Below are 16,426 nucleotides of genomic sequence, written 5' to 3' on the forward strand. Positions count from 1 at the left end.
ATCTAGAACTCAGCCACTGAGTACAACCACCCTGTGGATTTTATCTGTTTATTTGTGAGTTATTCCGTCATTTCTTTCATAGTTCTTTGTTTTGCAGGAAAATATCCAAGTGCAGAAAATGCATGAAGGATCCACAGTTTTATTCATGAACATATTTATGTATGTAATAGCAGAAAGTAAATCATACATAAAGTCTTACTCTGTAAATTCGTTTACTAAAACTCAAGCTGATTGTGGCATTTTTCTAAGTTTATACGTGAGTACTATATTTTTTATTTCCTACTCGTGTTATATAGATGGTCATGAGGTTAGATAACAGTTTCAAGATAGCATATCAGCGACATTATGTTTTTTGCGCATCATTTTGCACACCTTATTCCTTTTTTTTCTTTTTTCTTTTGGAATTATATAAAGAGAAGCATTACCAAAGTCCCTTTGGCTTCATAGATTTCATATTTTCCTACAAAAATTGCATAATGAAATATACATTCAGATATTCGGTTGTACATTGAGTACTGTTCTATAAAATGTATTCCAAAAAAATATAAAAATATTTATATATATATATATATATATATATATATATAAATCAGTTGATTTGGTTATTAAAAAAAAGATTCTCTTCCTATCTTGGTCACCCTGCTGTATTGCACTCCTGGTAATGTTGGACTGGCTTTACTTTGGAGGAGAAAGGCATCTCATCAGCACTGGAGAGATGTTTACTGTTGCAGCCGTGGGCTCATTTCAAAATTGTCCCTTTGCTCTCTCCATACGGACTGTCCCATGTGCTGCGTCAGTTGGACCAGTGCCACACGGGTGTAGTCTAGCTGCTCACTGTGCACTCAGACTGAACACGTCACTATGATCCAGGTGATCTTGCTGAGGGAAAGAAAGAAAAGAAAAGGGATCAGCATTAAGGTAGTGAGCAAAATATGATTACAATTACTGTGGAGCGAAAACGGGCAAGACAGATGATGACGCACAGGTCTCCATTTCCTTCTCGCAGATGTAGCTTATGAGATCTTCACAGGAGAAATCGTTCCATAGCGCCTCGTGGGTGAGACCCGCGCAGTCTTCTCCTTCTTCATGGCCGTGGCCCCAGTTGTCGGGCTGACCTGGCTTCCATTTCCTGCAGGCGAACAACAGAGGGCGATCACATGTTAGATTTACTGTGTTTGATCTAAGAGCCTAGGAGAAAAGCAAATAAAATAAATCGCATCCAACAATTTTCCATTGAATATGCCTTTATTTTCGGTGGTTAGATCTGAAGGCAGATCCCTGTGGTTTAGTGATGGGATTTCCGGCTCTTTTTAGAGATCCGGCTCTTTCGGTTCGGCTCACTAAAAAGAGCCGGCTCTTTCGGCTCCGAACCGGCTCTTCAGGTTGTTTTGTTGCTTTAATTAATTTATTATTAACAATAATATAAAATTATGCACAAAAGGAATTACTAACATAAAAACAAGTGGTTTTATTTATATATGTTTATATATAAATATATGCGGTGGCCCCTAGAGACAAAACACGTACAAACTCCAAAACACATTTCTAGCATGAACTGAACTTCCAAAGCAGAGCTACTAGATCACTTAAATTACACAATTGAAAGCATGTGTGTATTGTTTGTGTATTTATACACAGGCACTCATATATATATTCAAATAATTTAAAAAAAAAGTTCATTTACCTGTTACTACGACACACCAAATCCGGTCGTTGGTACTTGCTGGCTTGTGTAGCCACAAGATAACAAAGGCTCAACACTGCGCCCAGCATCCTGGAGCACTTCTGTTGTCTTTTGTACGTGTTTTGAGTTTTTATATGCTTCTGAGTTTTTATATGCTTCCGAGTTTTTACGTGCTTCGGAGTTTGTACGTGTTTTTACGTGTTTTGGAGTTTGTACGTGTTTTTACGTGTTTTGGAGTTTGTACATGCTTCAGAGTTCGTACGTGATTTGAAGTTTGTATGTGCTTTGTCTCTAGGGGCCACCGTAAATATACTTTTATTTATTCACTCCACATAAAATGTAATAAATAAATCATATAATATAAAAATCAACTATTCACATTTCAAGTTTTAACTATTTAAATTTTCAGCTTTTTCCTTTCACAAATTTAAAGTGAAAAGAACACAAAACACTGCAAACCACAACACAATTAAATATAAATTATAATATGAAAACTAAAAGAACATGCATATTCTCTGTCATATGGACCTGCATGAATAAACTTTCTCAATCCTTTATCATCTGCAACCGAAAATAGTTGTGGATGATTACTATACCTTTCTAATGTTGTTGTCCCTGCCTCTCTTTCTCTCTCTCTGGCTCTGTTCCTGTGCTACTGAGTGTAACTACCGCCCCTCCCCCCTCTGCCCAGCGTAAAGCACAAGGCTCGCGTGCAGAGTGAAGCGGAAAAAAAGTGCGAGAGAGGCTGAGAGAAAAAAAAAAAAACCCACGTGACGGCTCGCGATAAGGAGCCGGCTCGCGTCGTTCACGTCAAAGAGCCGGCTCTAAGAGCCATTTCGTTCGCGAACGACCCATCACTACTGTGGTTAACTTTTCTCAGTAATGCTGCATTAAACTTTTTCACTGTTCGTCTCATTGTTCTGTTTGCAGTTTTGTACACTTTAGTGTTTATCTCACTGTTCCCGAAAAGCAGTGAAATGCTCTCACTGGACGTGCCTCTATAAACAATGTTAGAATGAATTTGAATGTGTTTCTTTTGTTTAAATAGGCAGCAACGAGACTTGAGCACTGGAGGTCTACATTCAACTCTGTGCAATCACAAACTTTTCATAAGATTTTCACAGGGTTTTCAAAGTTTATTTTGTAATGTTTCATGTAACTGAAAACCTACAATTGTTATTATTGTTGGCATTTTTATTGGAAAGAAGTTCTTCTCTGAAACAAATATCCCTCCTGAGCATTTCCTAATTTACTGTAATACTGACGTAAAAGTAGGTTCAGTCCCATCCAGCCAGCGCCACGTGCGCTCCTTTTCCCTGTCGGTCAGACCCATCCAGAAGTAACCTTTGCCAAAGATCTGCCTCTTCAGCCATTTCTGAGGTCACATGAGGACAGAAAGAAAACTCAGTCAAAACTCACAAATACTAGAGAGCAATGTCAGATTACAAGATGTGCGACTCACCTGTTCCTCCATGTCGCTGATGATTAATAATGAACCAGACATTGATTCACAGGTTGTCTTTGCATGATCAAAGCTCTGCAGGTCTTTGGAGAAAAAATAGCACTTGTCTTTGTAGTTTAGCCATTCCGCAGGGCATCCTGCAAGATATTGAAAAAGCATTGTACAATTTGTTTTTTTCTAAAGTGATGTGAGATGAAGAAAAAAAAAAGCTCAGTTTAGCAGAAAGTACCACAAACCTGGCTCTGCCTAGCATTCCTGTAAAACATGTAGTTTAAACCACATAGTTATATATCTATATCTATCAAGAAAAAGTATGAAGAGACAGCAAACTAGACCACTCTAGTTGAGTCCCAGAATAAAAATACAGAGCTGTAAAGGAATCTAACAGGTCTCCTGTGACTAAATTGGCTAGTACGCAAATGGCTAGTTGGTGCTTTTTTAGCCTTTAGACCACAGGTGTCGGAATCCAGGCCCGAGGGCCGGTGTCCTGCAGGTTTTAGATGTGTCCTTGATCCAACACAGCTGATTTAAATGGCTAAATTACCAACATGTCTTCAAGTTCTCCAGAAGTCTGGTAATGAACTAATCATTTGATTCAGGTGTGTTGAAACAGGGTTATATCTAAAACCTGCAGGACACCTGCCCTCGAGGCCTGGAGTTTGACACCCCTTGCAGACCCTAGTTAGCTACACTAACCAGCTGCTAGCAGTTGCTTTATATTTTGCATGGAGGCATGAAAATTGGTAACAAGCTAAACATGATACTAATATGGTGATATTCTAGTTACCAACCAAAGTAAATATATGCTATCTGACTAAGTCAAAATAATCATTCTGAAACTGATTATGAAGTCATACCTGGAGCCCATATGGTAGGACCCACTGCCTCATCCTGCAGAGACACAGGTCCAAAAGGAACTGCAGGGACCCGGATTGGTAGTCCTGGTTGTCCGGGTGGTCCTACTGGCCCTGAGGGCCCTACTGGTCCTGGCAGTCCCCTTGGTCCTTGCTCCCCAGGTGGTCCAATTGGGCCACGGATACCTGGTGGGCCCTGTACACCCTGAGGACCAGGTTGTCCATCTCTTCCAGGCAAACCAGCACTACCTGGTTCTCCTTTAGTACCAGGTGGTCCAGCTCTGCCTCCTGACCCTCTAGGGCCCTTTGACCCGGGGCTGCCAGGTATGCCTGGGAGACCCTTTAACCCTGGAAGGCCCGGTGGTCCTGGACTACCCTGCTCTCCTCTAGGTCCTCGGATCCCAGGAGCTCCCTTGTCTCCTTTCTCTCCCTTCTGGCCTGACTGACCAGGTAGTCCCTGAGGTCCTTTGTCCCCTCTTGGCCCTCTGGGACCAGGGGGACCTGAAACAAAAGAACATTCTCTAACTTTCTCAATTTAATCTTAGCAAGAAAGTTAAAATAAAATGTAACATTTATAACACGCATTGATTCATATAATAAATTTTGCAGGCACACTTCTCATACCCTTTAAAATAGTAAAGTTGGTTATTAGTTGTGAATGCTTGGTGTCCACCAGCTTCATCTCCTCCATGACAATAGAGAGGCTTGTGACCTCCTTGTCCATACGCGCTGCCAGCTCTTCCTGCTGTGACCTCAGACTCGTTGCGTCTGTCCTCACGTCAGCCATACTGTTGTTGAGGTGTAGCAGGAAGTCTGAATGACGGCCAACTGTCTCTGAACAAGTGCGTAAATCATTCAGGTTTAGATTGATTGCACCAAGAAGCTGTGTGGTGAAGCTGATGTTGCCAGTCACACGATCAATACTCTGCTCCGACTCATCCAGTCGCACCTCTAGGCGGTCAAACTTTGTAGATGTGAGGTTGCCGAAGTCCCTCTGCTGATCCATGATCTCTCTCAGAGTCTGGTCATGAACCTCTGCCAGGCTGCTGGTGTTCTGGAGCTGGTTAGCAATAAAAGTGAGCTGTGTCCCCACATCCTCCAGGCTGTCATTGTTGGACTTTGCTAGAGCTGAGGTATTACTGGCCAAGATCTGCAGGTTTTCCACTTTGCTACGAAGCCACTCTGTATCAGAGCGGGTCTGTCGGGTGTTCTGTTCAAGGCTCTGAAAGTCATTGCGCGTCTTATGAATAGCCTGGCTGGTGTCATCGACTGAGCGTTGCAGAGCAGCAATGAGACCTCTCTGCTGGTCCTGAGTGAGGTTGAGACTGCTAATGCTGAGCAGCGCCTGATTTTGGAGTTTTACCTGCTGTTGGAGTTCTCTTTGCAACCTAGCTGTGTCTTCCTGTAGACCCCCAATGATGCTGCCGTACGACTGCAGACTGCCATTTACAGAGCGCAAGGTGGCTGTGTTAATGTTCAGCAGTCCTTGAATGGAGCCCTGGCTGCTCTGGATGTCTGAGCCAATGTTCTGCAGCTGATTCAGCTTAACTTGATCACTGCGGATGCGCTCTTCCACCGCAGTCAGCTGCCTCTGGAGGGTCCAGATGTTGTTCTTAAAAGCCTGGATCTCTGTGGTGGTATTCTCCGACTTCTCTCCGGTCTGATCATCTGAAGATGAAGATTTGTACAGTAAATGATAAAAAAAAAAATATGTCGATGATTTACTGTAGCTTTTAGTTACAGCTTTTGACTTCAACGTGTGAGCCTAGATACATACCTAGCTTTTTCAAATCAGTCTCAACAGCAATGATCTTTCCTCCATAGTTTGCAATACCTTCAGACACACTGTCAACTCTTTGCACCACTGTAAAGAAAACAGGGCAGGCAAGACAAAGGTTAGCTTCACAGGCTCTGTCTTTCATTAACAGACAAAACAGGTATGACAGAACTGCCTGCAACCACAGACACCGTATATAAATGGGATCAGAGAGGAAACCAATTAAAGTCTCTGACATACACTATAGGGGAGATGTGTCCACATGTCTTGGAGGCATGTAATAATGACAAACCGTCAGTAATGTAATCCCTTGGGTTACACCAGATTCAGACGTAAAGTGATATGGAGTTGCTGTGCATTGAAAAGGAAAAAGGCATTAATAAAGAGCGAGAGAGAGGGAGGAAGACACACTGATTCAGCAATGATGGTGTGGGTGGTCACTGACCAATGCTTAGATGTTAGGTGCATAGGAGGACATTGCAGAGGGCCTTAGGGGACAGGAAGTGACCTGAGGGGGGGGGGCTTCAGTAAACAAGCGGATCAAAGATGACCAGTGGAGACAGACTCTGTGGCAGGGAGGCTCTTCACGCCCCCACAGGCGACACAGGCATTCATTTCCTCTGGAATGTGTCTGGGATTCCAGGGATGCATCCCGCTTCTACCTCCAGTCTCACCAGGGGGACACATCCTGTAAGTGGGAACAGCATTGGCTCCTCTGCTGTGAAGCTGCATCTGAACTGTTTACTTCAGGATAACGGCTGAATCCAAGGGGTTTAATTATTGACCAGAAACTAAATATATATTTTCCCCTGAATGGGAGCAAGCATCAAAATGCTTTAGATTAATGTTAGCATGAAGTGTGTCTCTGTTTAGTTTTGAATATTTTTTATTAAAAAAATGTACAGACTAAACTAGGACATACAACTTTTTTTAATTGGTGAGTTCTAGAAATCGTGGTAGGCTGATTTTGTGGTTTGAACTGAGTTACAATAGCTGTTTTCATCTGTTTTCAGATTGTATGCTAAAAAAAAACGTCTGGAAATTTAATTCTGAAAATGTTTCCCGTCTTTGGCTTTTTAACCCTCTCCAAAACCCACCTAAACTTGTTTCTGGGAATAAGCAAACCAGTAAAACTGTCTTGCGATGCAACTGTACCACATAATTTTTTAGTTATGAATCTAAAAGGTCAGTTGGATAGGAAATACTGCACACACAGAAAATTAAATGTAACGCATTTCCAGTAACCAGATGTACAATGAAGCACAAACACCTAAAAAAAGCATATAAACTTTAAGCTCTGCAGACCTATCATAATCTACACCTATGGCACATTGTTTCATTAGCAAACACACACACACACACACACACACACACACACACACACACACACACACACACACACAAACCTCGAAACTAAAGCTAAACATGAGCAGAAGCTTCTGGAACTTTTCCACATGTTCTGTTCATGAGCTGGCCTCGGGAGAGGATCATTGCATCACACAATGGTAAAATTAACCATAAAACACACATGCAAAAAGCTGAAATTACAACAGGGCTGCAGAGTAAAGCATTATTTTGCCTCATAGGCCCAAATGTTGTAGAAATGAGCTGTTTTGTACTCAGTTTGAACTCTTTCCAAGATTTTGTGTGGACGGGTTCTGAAACTGTGTGTCGGCTCTGTCCGGGCTGTCTTGTAAAATCAAACTCTCTTATGCAACTTTTTAATGAAGTGAGTGAACTTCAAACTCCTGTGTGGGATTGCGCTGAATCTAAGAAGGCCAGCACATTAGCTAAAAGGACAGCGACAGTTTAGCATTAGCTGTCAACTGCAGTAAATTTCACTAGTTAAAACAGGTAGAACAGGAAACAAAAAACACATCTGCATAGGGACTCTGTCTGCAGCAGAAATGATGAATTGATCACTGAAATGTTTTTTGCTCATGAACCGAAAGTTATTTAAAGTTAATTTATAGAGAAATGTCAGTATTTCACTCTTTGGTGTTTTATGCTTGGAATTCAGAAAGAGAGTCGCAGGCTTCTGGTCCTTTTTCTTTGAGGAAAATTAATGGGACGTGAACCCATGAGCTCTGAGAATAACCTCATTTTGCTTTTGGTCCTGTCAATTGAGAAAACAAGCTGCAGGAGAAAAGAGTGGGGTCACTCCCTCCCAATTACACTTCTGTGATTAAACTGCATCAGAACAAAAGAGCCACATACAGGACGTTTCTGTGGGTCAGTGATGGAGAGACACACAAGTTTATTGCGTAGAAGACTCTGGGTCTCACTACATAACCATCTGGAGCTGGGAGTGTGTTTAGGCTGAGCTGTGGTTCCCTTGACAGAGGAGTGCTTCAGTGCCAGTAAAAACCCAGTTTCAGTGGGTTCTGCTGGAGTTGCACTGAGTTCACTCACTTCTCATCTGGGATCAATTAGGCCTGCCTGAAAACATGCAGCGAGGAACAAGAAAGACCGGCTGAGCTCACAGCGTAGGGGGACATCATTGTTCGTGTACTCAAGGCACACAGATAAGCCCCGAACATGTTAACTTCACGCCATTTTCACCAATTGAAAATAAGACGGGGACATAGAGCAGTCACATATGGGAATGTTTAAGACAATTATAGCAGGAACATTCAGAGTTCAATCCTCCAAAAGACGGCGGGACTGCTTCCCGACCTGGAAAAAATTAGAAAAAAAAAGCCAACCAGGAAGTTCAGCTCCACAAAGCCTGAAGAACTTCTCCGGAGGTGTGAGCTTTGGGGGAGTTGGTAAAATAAACTGAGAGAAGGTTGCGGGGTGGAGAGAGAAAAGAGAGAAGGCAGACAGACAGTCAGATGAAGTTGAAATTTAAAGGGTATTTTCACCCAAATTACATAGACAAATACTGTACATGCTCACGACTGATGTTTGTAGTCATGCATACCATGGCTACTTCACCTGTCCCTCCTGCACTTTCTTGCTCATTGTGTCAGATGTTTAGTTACTCCTCGGCCTCCTTTAGCAGTAATGATACTTGTAACAAATGTAGCATATTTGCAGCTCTGGAGGCCAGGATTACTGAATTGGGGACTCGGCTTCGCACCCTTCATTCACGCGTAGCTAGCCAGGCCCCTGTAGCTGGTGCAGCCGAAGATAGCGTAGGCCCCGCTAGGCTTTCCCCGGCAGACCCCAAGCAGCTGGGGAAAGAGGGCGGCTGGGTGACGGTGAGGAGGAAGCATAGTCCTAAACAGAAGCCCCAGGGACACCCGTTTTTCCCCACTTGGCGACACACCCGCCGGGGGTCAAACTCTGGTAATTGGTGATTCTGTTCTCAGACATGTGAAGCTAGAGACACCAGCAACCATAGTCAATTGTCTTCCAGGGGCCAGAGCAGGCGACATTGAAGGAAATTTAAAACTGCTGGCTAACGGTAAACGTAAATTCAGTAAAATCATAATTGACGTCGGCAGTAATGACACCCGGATACACCAATCGGAGGTCACTAAAATCAATATTGAATTGGTGTGCAACTTTGCCAAAACAATGTCGGACTCTGTAGTTTTCTCTGGTCCCCTCCCCAATCAGACCAGGAGTGACATGTTTAGCCGCATGTTCTCCTTAAATTGGTGGCTGTCTGAGTGGTGTCCCAGAAACGATGTGGGCTTCATAGATAATTGGCAAACCTTCTGGCCTATTAATTAACGAAAGACCAAGACAGACTTTTAATTCATTTGAAAGCCTGATGCTTAGCCTTGTCCACCCCAGCTGTAAAACTCAGAAACCAGTCTTACTTGTTATCATCTATCGTCCACCTGGGCCTTACACAGAGTTTCTCTCTGATTTCTCAGACTTTTTATCTGATTTAGTTCTCAGCTCAGATAAAATAATTATTGTGGGTGATTTTAACATCCATGTAGATGCTAAGAATGACAGCCTCAACATGGCATTTAATCTGTTATTAGACTCAATTGGCTTCTCTCAAAATGTAAAAGAACCCACCCACCACTTTAATCACACTCTAGATCTTGTTTTAACATATGGCATAGAAACTGAACATTTAACAGTGTTTCCTGAAAACCCTCTCCTGTCTGATCATTTCCTGATAACATTTACATTTACAATAATTGATTACACAGCAGTGGAGAGTAGACTTTATCAAAGTAGATGTCTTTCAGAAAGCGCTGTAACTAAGTTTAAGAATATAATCCACCCACTGTTATCATCTTCAATGCCCTGTACCAACATAGAGCAGAGCAGCTATCTGAACGCTACCCCAACAGAGGTCGATTATCTTGTTAATAATTTTACCTCCTCACTACGTACGACTCTGGATACTGTAGCTCCTGTGAAAACTAAGGTTTCTAATCAGAAGTACCTGACTCCGTGGTATAATTCTCAAACAAGTACCCTAAAGCAGATGACTCGCAATCTGGAGAGGAAATGGCGTGTCACAAATTTAGAGGATCATCATTTAACCTGGAGAAATAGTTTGTTGCTTTATAAGAAAGTCCTCTGCAAAGCCAGAACACCTTACTATTCGTCACTGATTGAAGAAAATAAGAACAACCCCAGGTTTCTCTTCAGTACTATAGCCAGGCTGACAAAAAGTCAGAGCTCTATTGAGCCAACAATCGTTAACTAGTAATGACTTCATGAACTTCTTCACAAATAAAATTTTTATCATTAGAGAAAAAATTACCAATAATCATCCCACAGATGTAATATCATCTCCAGCTACTCTTAGTACCATTGATGTTAAGTTCGACTCTTTTTCTCCAATTGATCTTTCTGAGTTAACTTCAATAATTACTTTCTCCAAACCATCAACGTGTCTTTTTGACCCCATTCCTACAAAACTGATCAAAGAAGTCCTGCCATTAATTAATTCTTCGATCTTAAATATGATCAACCTATCTCTAATAATCGGCTATGTACCACAGGCCTTCAAGCTAGCTGTAGTTAAACCTTTACTTAAAAAGCCATCTCTAGACCCAGCAGTCTTAGCTAATTATAGGCCAATCTCCAACCTTCCTGTCATATCAAAAATCCTTGAAAGGTTAGTTGTCAAACAGCTATCAGATCATCTGCAGAGGAATGGCTTATCTGAAGAGTTTCAGTCAGGTTTCAGAGCTCATCACAGCACAGAAACAGCTTTAGTGAAGGTTACAAATGATCTTCTTATGGCCTCTGACAGTGGACTCATCTCTGTGCTTGTCCTGCTAGACCTTAGTGCTGCGTTCGATACTGTTGACCATAATATCCTATTAGAGCGATTAGAACATGCTGTAGGTATTACAGGTACTGCGCTGCAGTGGTTTGTATCATATCTATCTAATAGACTCCAATTTGTACATGTAAATGGAGAGTCCTCTTCACACACTGAGGTTAATTATGGAGTTCCACAGGGTTCAGTGCTAGGACCAATTCTGTTTACACTATACATGCTTCCCCTAGGCAGCATCATTAGAAGACATAGCATAAATTTTCACTGCTATGCAGATGACACCCAGCTCTATCTATTCATAAAGCATATAATAAGGGCTGGACCAGGTGACCCTGAATCCTCCCTTAGTTATGCTGCTATAGACGTAGGCTGCCGGGGGATTTCCATGATGCATTGAGTTTTTTCTTTCCAGTCACCTTTCTCACTCAATATGTGTTAATCGACCTCTCTGCATTGAATCATATCTGTTATTAACCTCTGTCTCTCTTCCACAGCATGTCTTTATCCTGTTTTCCTTCTCTCACCCCAACCGGTCGCAGCAGATGGCCCCGCCCCTCCCTGAGCCTGGTTCTGCCGGAAGTTTCTTCCTGTTAAAAGGGAGTTTTTCCTTCCCACTGTCGCCAAAGTGCTTGCTCATAGGGGTTCATATGATTGTTGGATTTTTCTCTGTATCTATTATTGTGTGATCTACTGTACAATATAAAATGCCTTGAAGCGACTTTTGTTGTGATTTGGCGCTATATAAATAAAATTGAATTGAATTGAATACTGTATAGTTTTAGCCAATAATGTGGGGCTTATACTAAAAAGTGAGTAAAATTTAATTTCAGTCAGAACTCATATGGACAAAAGAGGCTTGTGATTTCCATTAGCATTACATTTATATTTGGTAGCATTGCTCTGTTTAGGGACACCCTCCTGTGTGCATACATGGAAAGCTAGAAGCAGGAAGTGCTAACAGCGACATCAGATATGCCATTGATTAAGTCAGACAGAGAATTACAGAAAGGGGGTTGCAGAGAGGCTTGCATAAGCGCAGTGGCATGCCTGACCGAACAAGATTTGTGGTACTCAAGACCATGAAATTGAAATGAAATTGAAATTAATTTGACTAAGATTACTTTAAGTTTATGACAGTTACTGAAAAACACTGGCAAGAAGCACTATAAAAAAATGAAAATGACATTGGTTCAATGAAGTGACTTCATTGAACCAACAACCAGAATCTCACAAACAGAGATCTGTCAGCACAAGGAAATTGAAACAAAGACAGTGTTTGCCGAAAGGTAAAGAAAGAAAATCCAATTTTGGAAAAAAAACACATATTATGACAATGACAATGTTTCGAATTGCTTGTTGAAGAAACCAATGGATATTAGTACAGTATAGTACTACCCATTATTTCTTTAGATATTTCTTTAACAGGATCTTGAGCAATATTTTTCAGAGGAATTTTAGGACTACTGGAGGACGAAAAACCTAAAAAAAAAACCCCACAGTATCTACATGAACAGTATGCAAAAGTTACATCAGTTACATCTGGCCCTTCAGTTGATCCATCAACGGTTTGCTGAAGCCTCATCAGAAATGGTCTCAGTGGAAGGGTGGCTGTCAAACAGCCATTGGTAAGGAAGGGAAACAGAGAGAAAAGACTAAGGTCTGCCAAATTACACAAGAACTGGATTGAAAATCAGTGGCAACAGGTCTTATGGAATGATGAATCCAAATGTAAATTTTTTGGTTTAAATCATCAGTATATACAGAGGAGATCAGGAGAGAGTGTGTTACTGTTACAGTCATATACTATCAGTCATGGATAGGGATGGGTACCGGTATCCGGTGCCATAATGGCACCGGTTCTGACATAAACGGTAGTAACCAGACCGAAAAGTAGCGCACATTTCGGTGCTTTATTTTGGTGCTTTTTTTTGTGAGCTGTGATACACTTTAGATTCTAGCCAATCATTTTACGTTTCCGAGGATAGTAGGCGGGTCCAGGTTCGTACGTTCTTTTAGCGCAGAGCTACAGATTAAAAATGCGAAGCGGTCAAAGTCTGGCTGTACTTCACAGCAAAATATGCAAACTCAGCAGCCTGCAACAAGTGCTTTAAGCTGATACTGTGATACTGTCAAAGGAGGTAACACCTCAAATCCGATGAAACACCTGGCGACGCATAGGTTTTTTTTTAAAAGCCGCAAAATGCGCCGTATTTTGATAGCTTGCTGCGAGACCTCACAACGTGCACATCTACTGCGGGTGTGGTGCCTGTTATCGGACGCGGAGTTAGCAACATCCCCCAAAAACCCGAAGAGGAGAGTCCTGGCCCCTAGCCCTGCCAGTGTAGCAGAAATGATGACGGATGATGATGGCAGCAGCAGCCGTTCTTCTCTGCGTGAGTAGCTTAATGTTGTTCGTGTGTAATTTACGTTGAGTAGGCTAACCACGTTATTACATTAATGCATGTAAGGTGAACTAGCAAACATCATCATAGCTACATGCGGCTGTCTTCTTGTTTAATGGCAGATAGTCCCTTCACCCTGGCCAAAAAGGCTAAAATGACCAAAGAAAAAGTGGAAAACAGTTAAACATGAGAGGTTTTTGGACAAAGTTTGTGTTTTTTCCATTGTTTAAGCACTGCTTCCAGCCAAGAGTGATACCATATATGCCCCATAGCGGCAGAAAAGGCTAGCATTGTTATCTTTTTACAAAAAAACAGCTGAACACAAGAGGTTTTTGGACCAATTTTTGCGTTCTCCATTCTTTAAGCACCGGTTTAAGCACCGTTTAAGCACCAGCACCGTTTCAAAAGTACCGGTTTGGCACCGGTATCGGATAAAACCTAAACGATACCCATCCCTAGTCATGGATTAGCCTCCCCGTAACCTAGATCTCAACATTATTAAAGCAGGTGGGATCGTCTTGACAACAAACAATACAAAAGGCAGAAACATTGAAAGCTTTGGATGTCCTTCAAGAAGTCTGCAAAACTATTCCTGAAGACGACTTAAAGAAATGACAAGAAAGCTGATTAAGAGAGTTCAGGCTATGTTGAAGAATAAAGATGGTCACACTAAATATTGACTTTCAAGCTCATTTTTGTTTTATATACTGTGTATGTTTGTACATTTATATATGTTTTGATTTCTATATGCACCTATTTCCTGTTTTCCTATCAAAATATAAAGGAATGGGGATTGGCTAAAGCCTTTCACAGTACTGTATCATCTTCTCTGGCTATTTCCCGTTTCCATTCACAATATATAGAGTATTTGGAGTCAACCCCGCATGTGAAATGCACTGCCAGGCATATTTGTTTTGTTAGCTGTTTCTCTTGAGTTCAATCACTGTTTGTTTTTGGTGACTTCATATTTACACATGAAGGTGAAATCTCTCACGTGACTCTGCAAGAAAGTAAACACGCATTTTTTAAAAATCTAAAACTCCTTGAGTAATGTTTTTGGGTTTTTTTGGCGGGGGTGGGGGGGGGGGGGGGGGGTTTGGTTTAACAGGGTGTTTATCTGTAACAGGAAATGTAGAGAGAGTAAATTGAGGGTAAAACTGCTAAGTTTTCCTCGTGGATGTGGCAGAAGTGTTGTCATACTTTCCATTACTGAAACATTGAATAATGACAATGAAGCATTGCAAAAGAACATTCATGTCATACTTGAGCATGCTGAAGTCCACTCAAGGGACAGAGAGCTGCTTGCCTCACACACAGGAGGTCTCATACGGTCATGAAACAGTGAAGCTCTTGGCAGCACAAAGAGAAAACTAATGATATGTTTGGATGGTTACTCCATCAACATAATGTAAGTGAATCATTTCAACATTTCAGAAAACAAAGGGCGTCATTGTAGAAGTGTTTGCCATCCTCTAATTTATTCTGTTAGATTACAGTGATAGTGGAAAGGAGCGTGGCGGGCAGCTTGTTTTACCTTTATATCCAAGTATAGCAACAGCGATGGTGAGGAGTGTACACAGCACATAGAGCAGAGCTATGGAGGTCTTCAGTGCCCATTCATTCTTACACTTCGTGCACTGGGTGCCCTCCTGGATTCCTGCGTAAAAACATGAAAGAATACCAAATGAGTCAATACACTTTGCTTCCTATGGAGCATTTTTCTGAATCAGAAATGCCTAAAGTGTGTAGGTGGAGTTTGGTGTTCGCTAAGGACTCCAGGAGGCCCACATCTGGATAAACAGCACTGGAGACTACATTAAAGAGGCCAGCTCTTCCCTCGGGGGTCCTGGTGGAGAAGCGACACAAAAACAATCCCCCCCACTGACTTGTTTAGACTCAGCGACATGCTTATTTTCCTGAACTTAGTCTTCTCTCAGCAAACTGCCTCTCTTTCAGTCGCCTTGTGTGAAAAGATTTCTTCCCAGAGAAACGGAGGCAAACGGTGTGTAGGTTTTTTTTTTTTTAATGCAGTGTCAGGACTGTGGAATGAAATTAGGGGCCCTTAGCGTGTGGGGACACTTTTGGAATATTCCTTTTCAAGGATATTTTTCATGACAGATGAGTGGTGAGCTCTACAGTGCTGACGGGAACACAGCTGTTTTCATTTTCAGTTCAGGGAGTGTGTGTGTGTGTAAAGGTTGGGAATGTAGCGTGTGAGTGTGTGTGAATTTTGTGTTTTGGGGGGTGGGGGGGTATTTGCTTTTCATGTACCTGGAATAAAAATTTTTATAAAGGAATACAAGATATATTCAGATTAACAGGAGCCAGTCAGTTCCCATCATACGTGGATCTGTAAAGTGCAAGAATCACTTAGTGCCAAAGGTTTAACCACACATTGCGCTCGAGTGTGTTTTATATGGTGAGGTAATTCTTAAATAAACTAAAAATCCAGCTCCGATTGGATCCTCAGTGTCCCACTGGGAGTTTCGATGCCAAAGTTAACAACATCATTTATTCTTATTGGTGTGAAGGGATTTTTTGTAAGATCACTGATTGTTAGACCTCAGTCAAAGACCGTGTCAAGCTGGAGAGGAGGTGGAACACCTGGTCAACCTCAACAGGAGATTTACTGTAAAGAGTACAAGCAAGTGATGGATGAAACTGAAAAAAGGGGTTCTAGATGTAATCGTTCCATGCGATTGATTCTGTGCAAACTCAAATGACACCTCCATTACCTCACTGACCAGCAAGAAGACCTACTTTACTTCATATGCCTTAAGGTGCACTCAGTGTATCGGGCCAGTACCCACACTGTTAAAAGCATATCTTCAGTGGAGGTAAACCAACAAATCAGCCAAGCTGTTTTAACCTGTTGTAGAGTTTGGGATGTTCGCGGTAGATCTTTTGGATCCCGGTGGTTGCAAATTGGGAGGTCCATGAATTGGACTTGACTGGAATTTGTCAACTATTACAAACCTTTGGGTTCTGGCATTTATGATGATGTAATGATACAATGACACATGCCACCTACCAAAAAATTGCCA

General features: G+C 41.8%; 1 protein-coding gene across 1 annotated transcript in view; it reads right to left on the reverse strand.

Moving 5' to 3' along the window:
• Nucleotides 1-570: 570 nt before the first annotated feature.
• The window catches only part of LOC113029145 (collectin-12), a 45,102-nt gene continuing 29,246 nt past the window's right edge, over nt 571-16,426 (reverse strand). Inside the window, exons 3-10 of the mRNA XM_026179816.1 lie at nt 14,917-15,039; nt 5,778-5,864; nt 4,625-5,668; nt 4,004-4,501; nt 3,147-3,283; nt 2,950-3,059; nt 984-1,129; nt 571-879 (exon numbers count right to left, since the gene is read on the reverse strand). Coding sequence (XP_026035601.1) covers nt 860-879; nt 984-1,129; nt 2,950-3,059; nt 3,147-3,283; nt 4,004-4,501; nt 4,625-5,668; nt 5,778-5,864; nt 14,917-15,039 — 2,165 coding nt within the window. The 3' untranslated portion in view covers nt 571-859. The remainder of the gene's footprint in view (nt 880-983; nt 1,130-2,949; nt 3,060-3,146; nt 3,284-4,003; nt 4,502-4,624; nt 5,669-5,777; nt 5,865-14,916; nt 15,040-16,426) is intronic.

The sequence above is a fragment of the Astatotilapia calliptera genome, chromosome 9 (assembly GCF_900246225.1).
Source record: "Astatotilapia calliptera chromosome 9, fAstCal1.2, whole genome shotgun sequence".
Lineage (NCBI taxonomy): Eukaryota > Metazoa > Chordata > Actinopteri > Cichliformes > Cichlidae > Astatotilapia > Astatotilapia calliptera.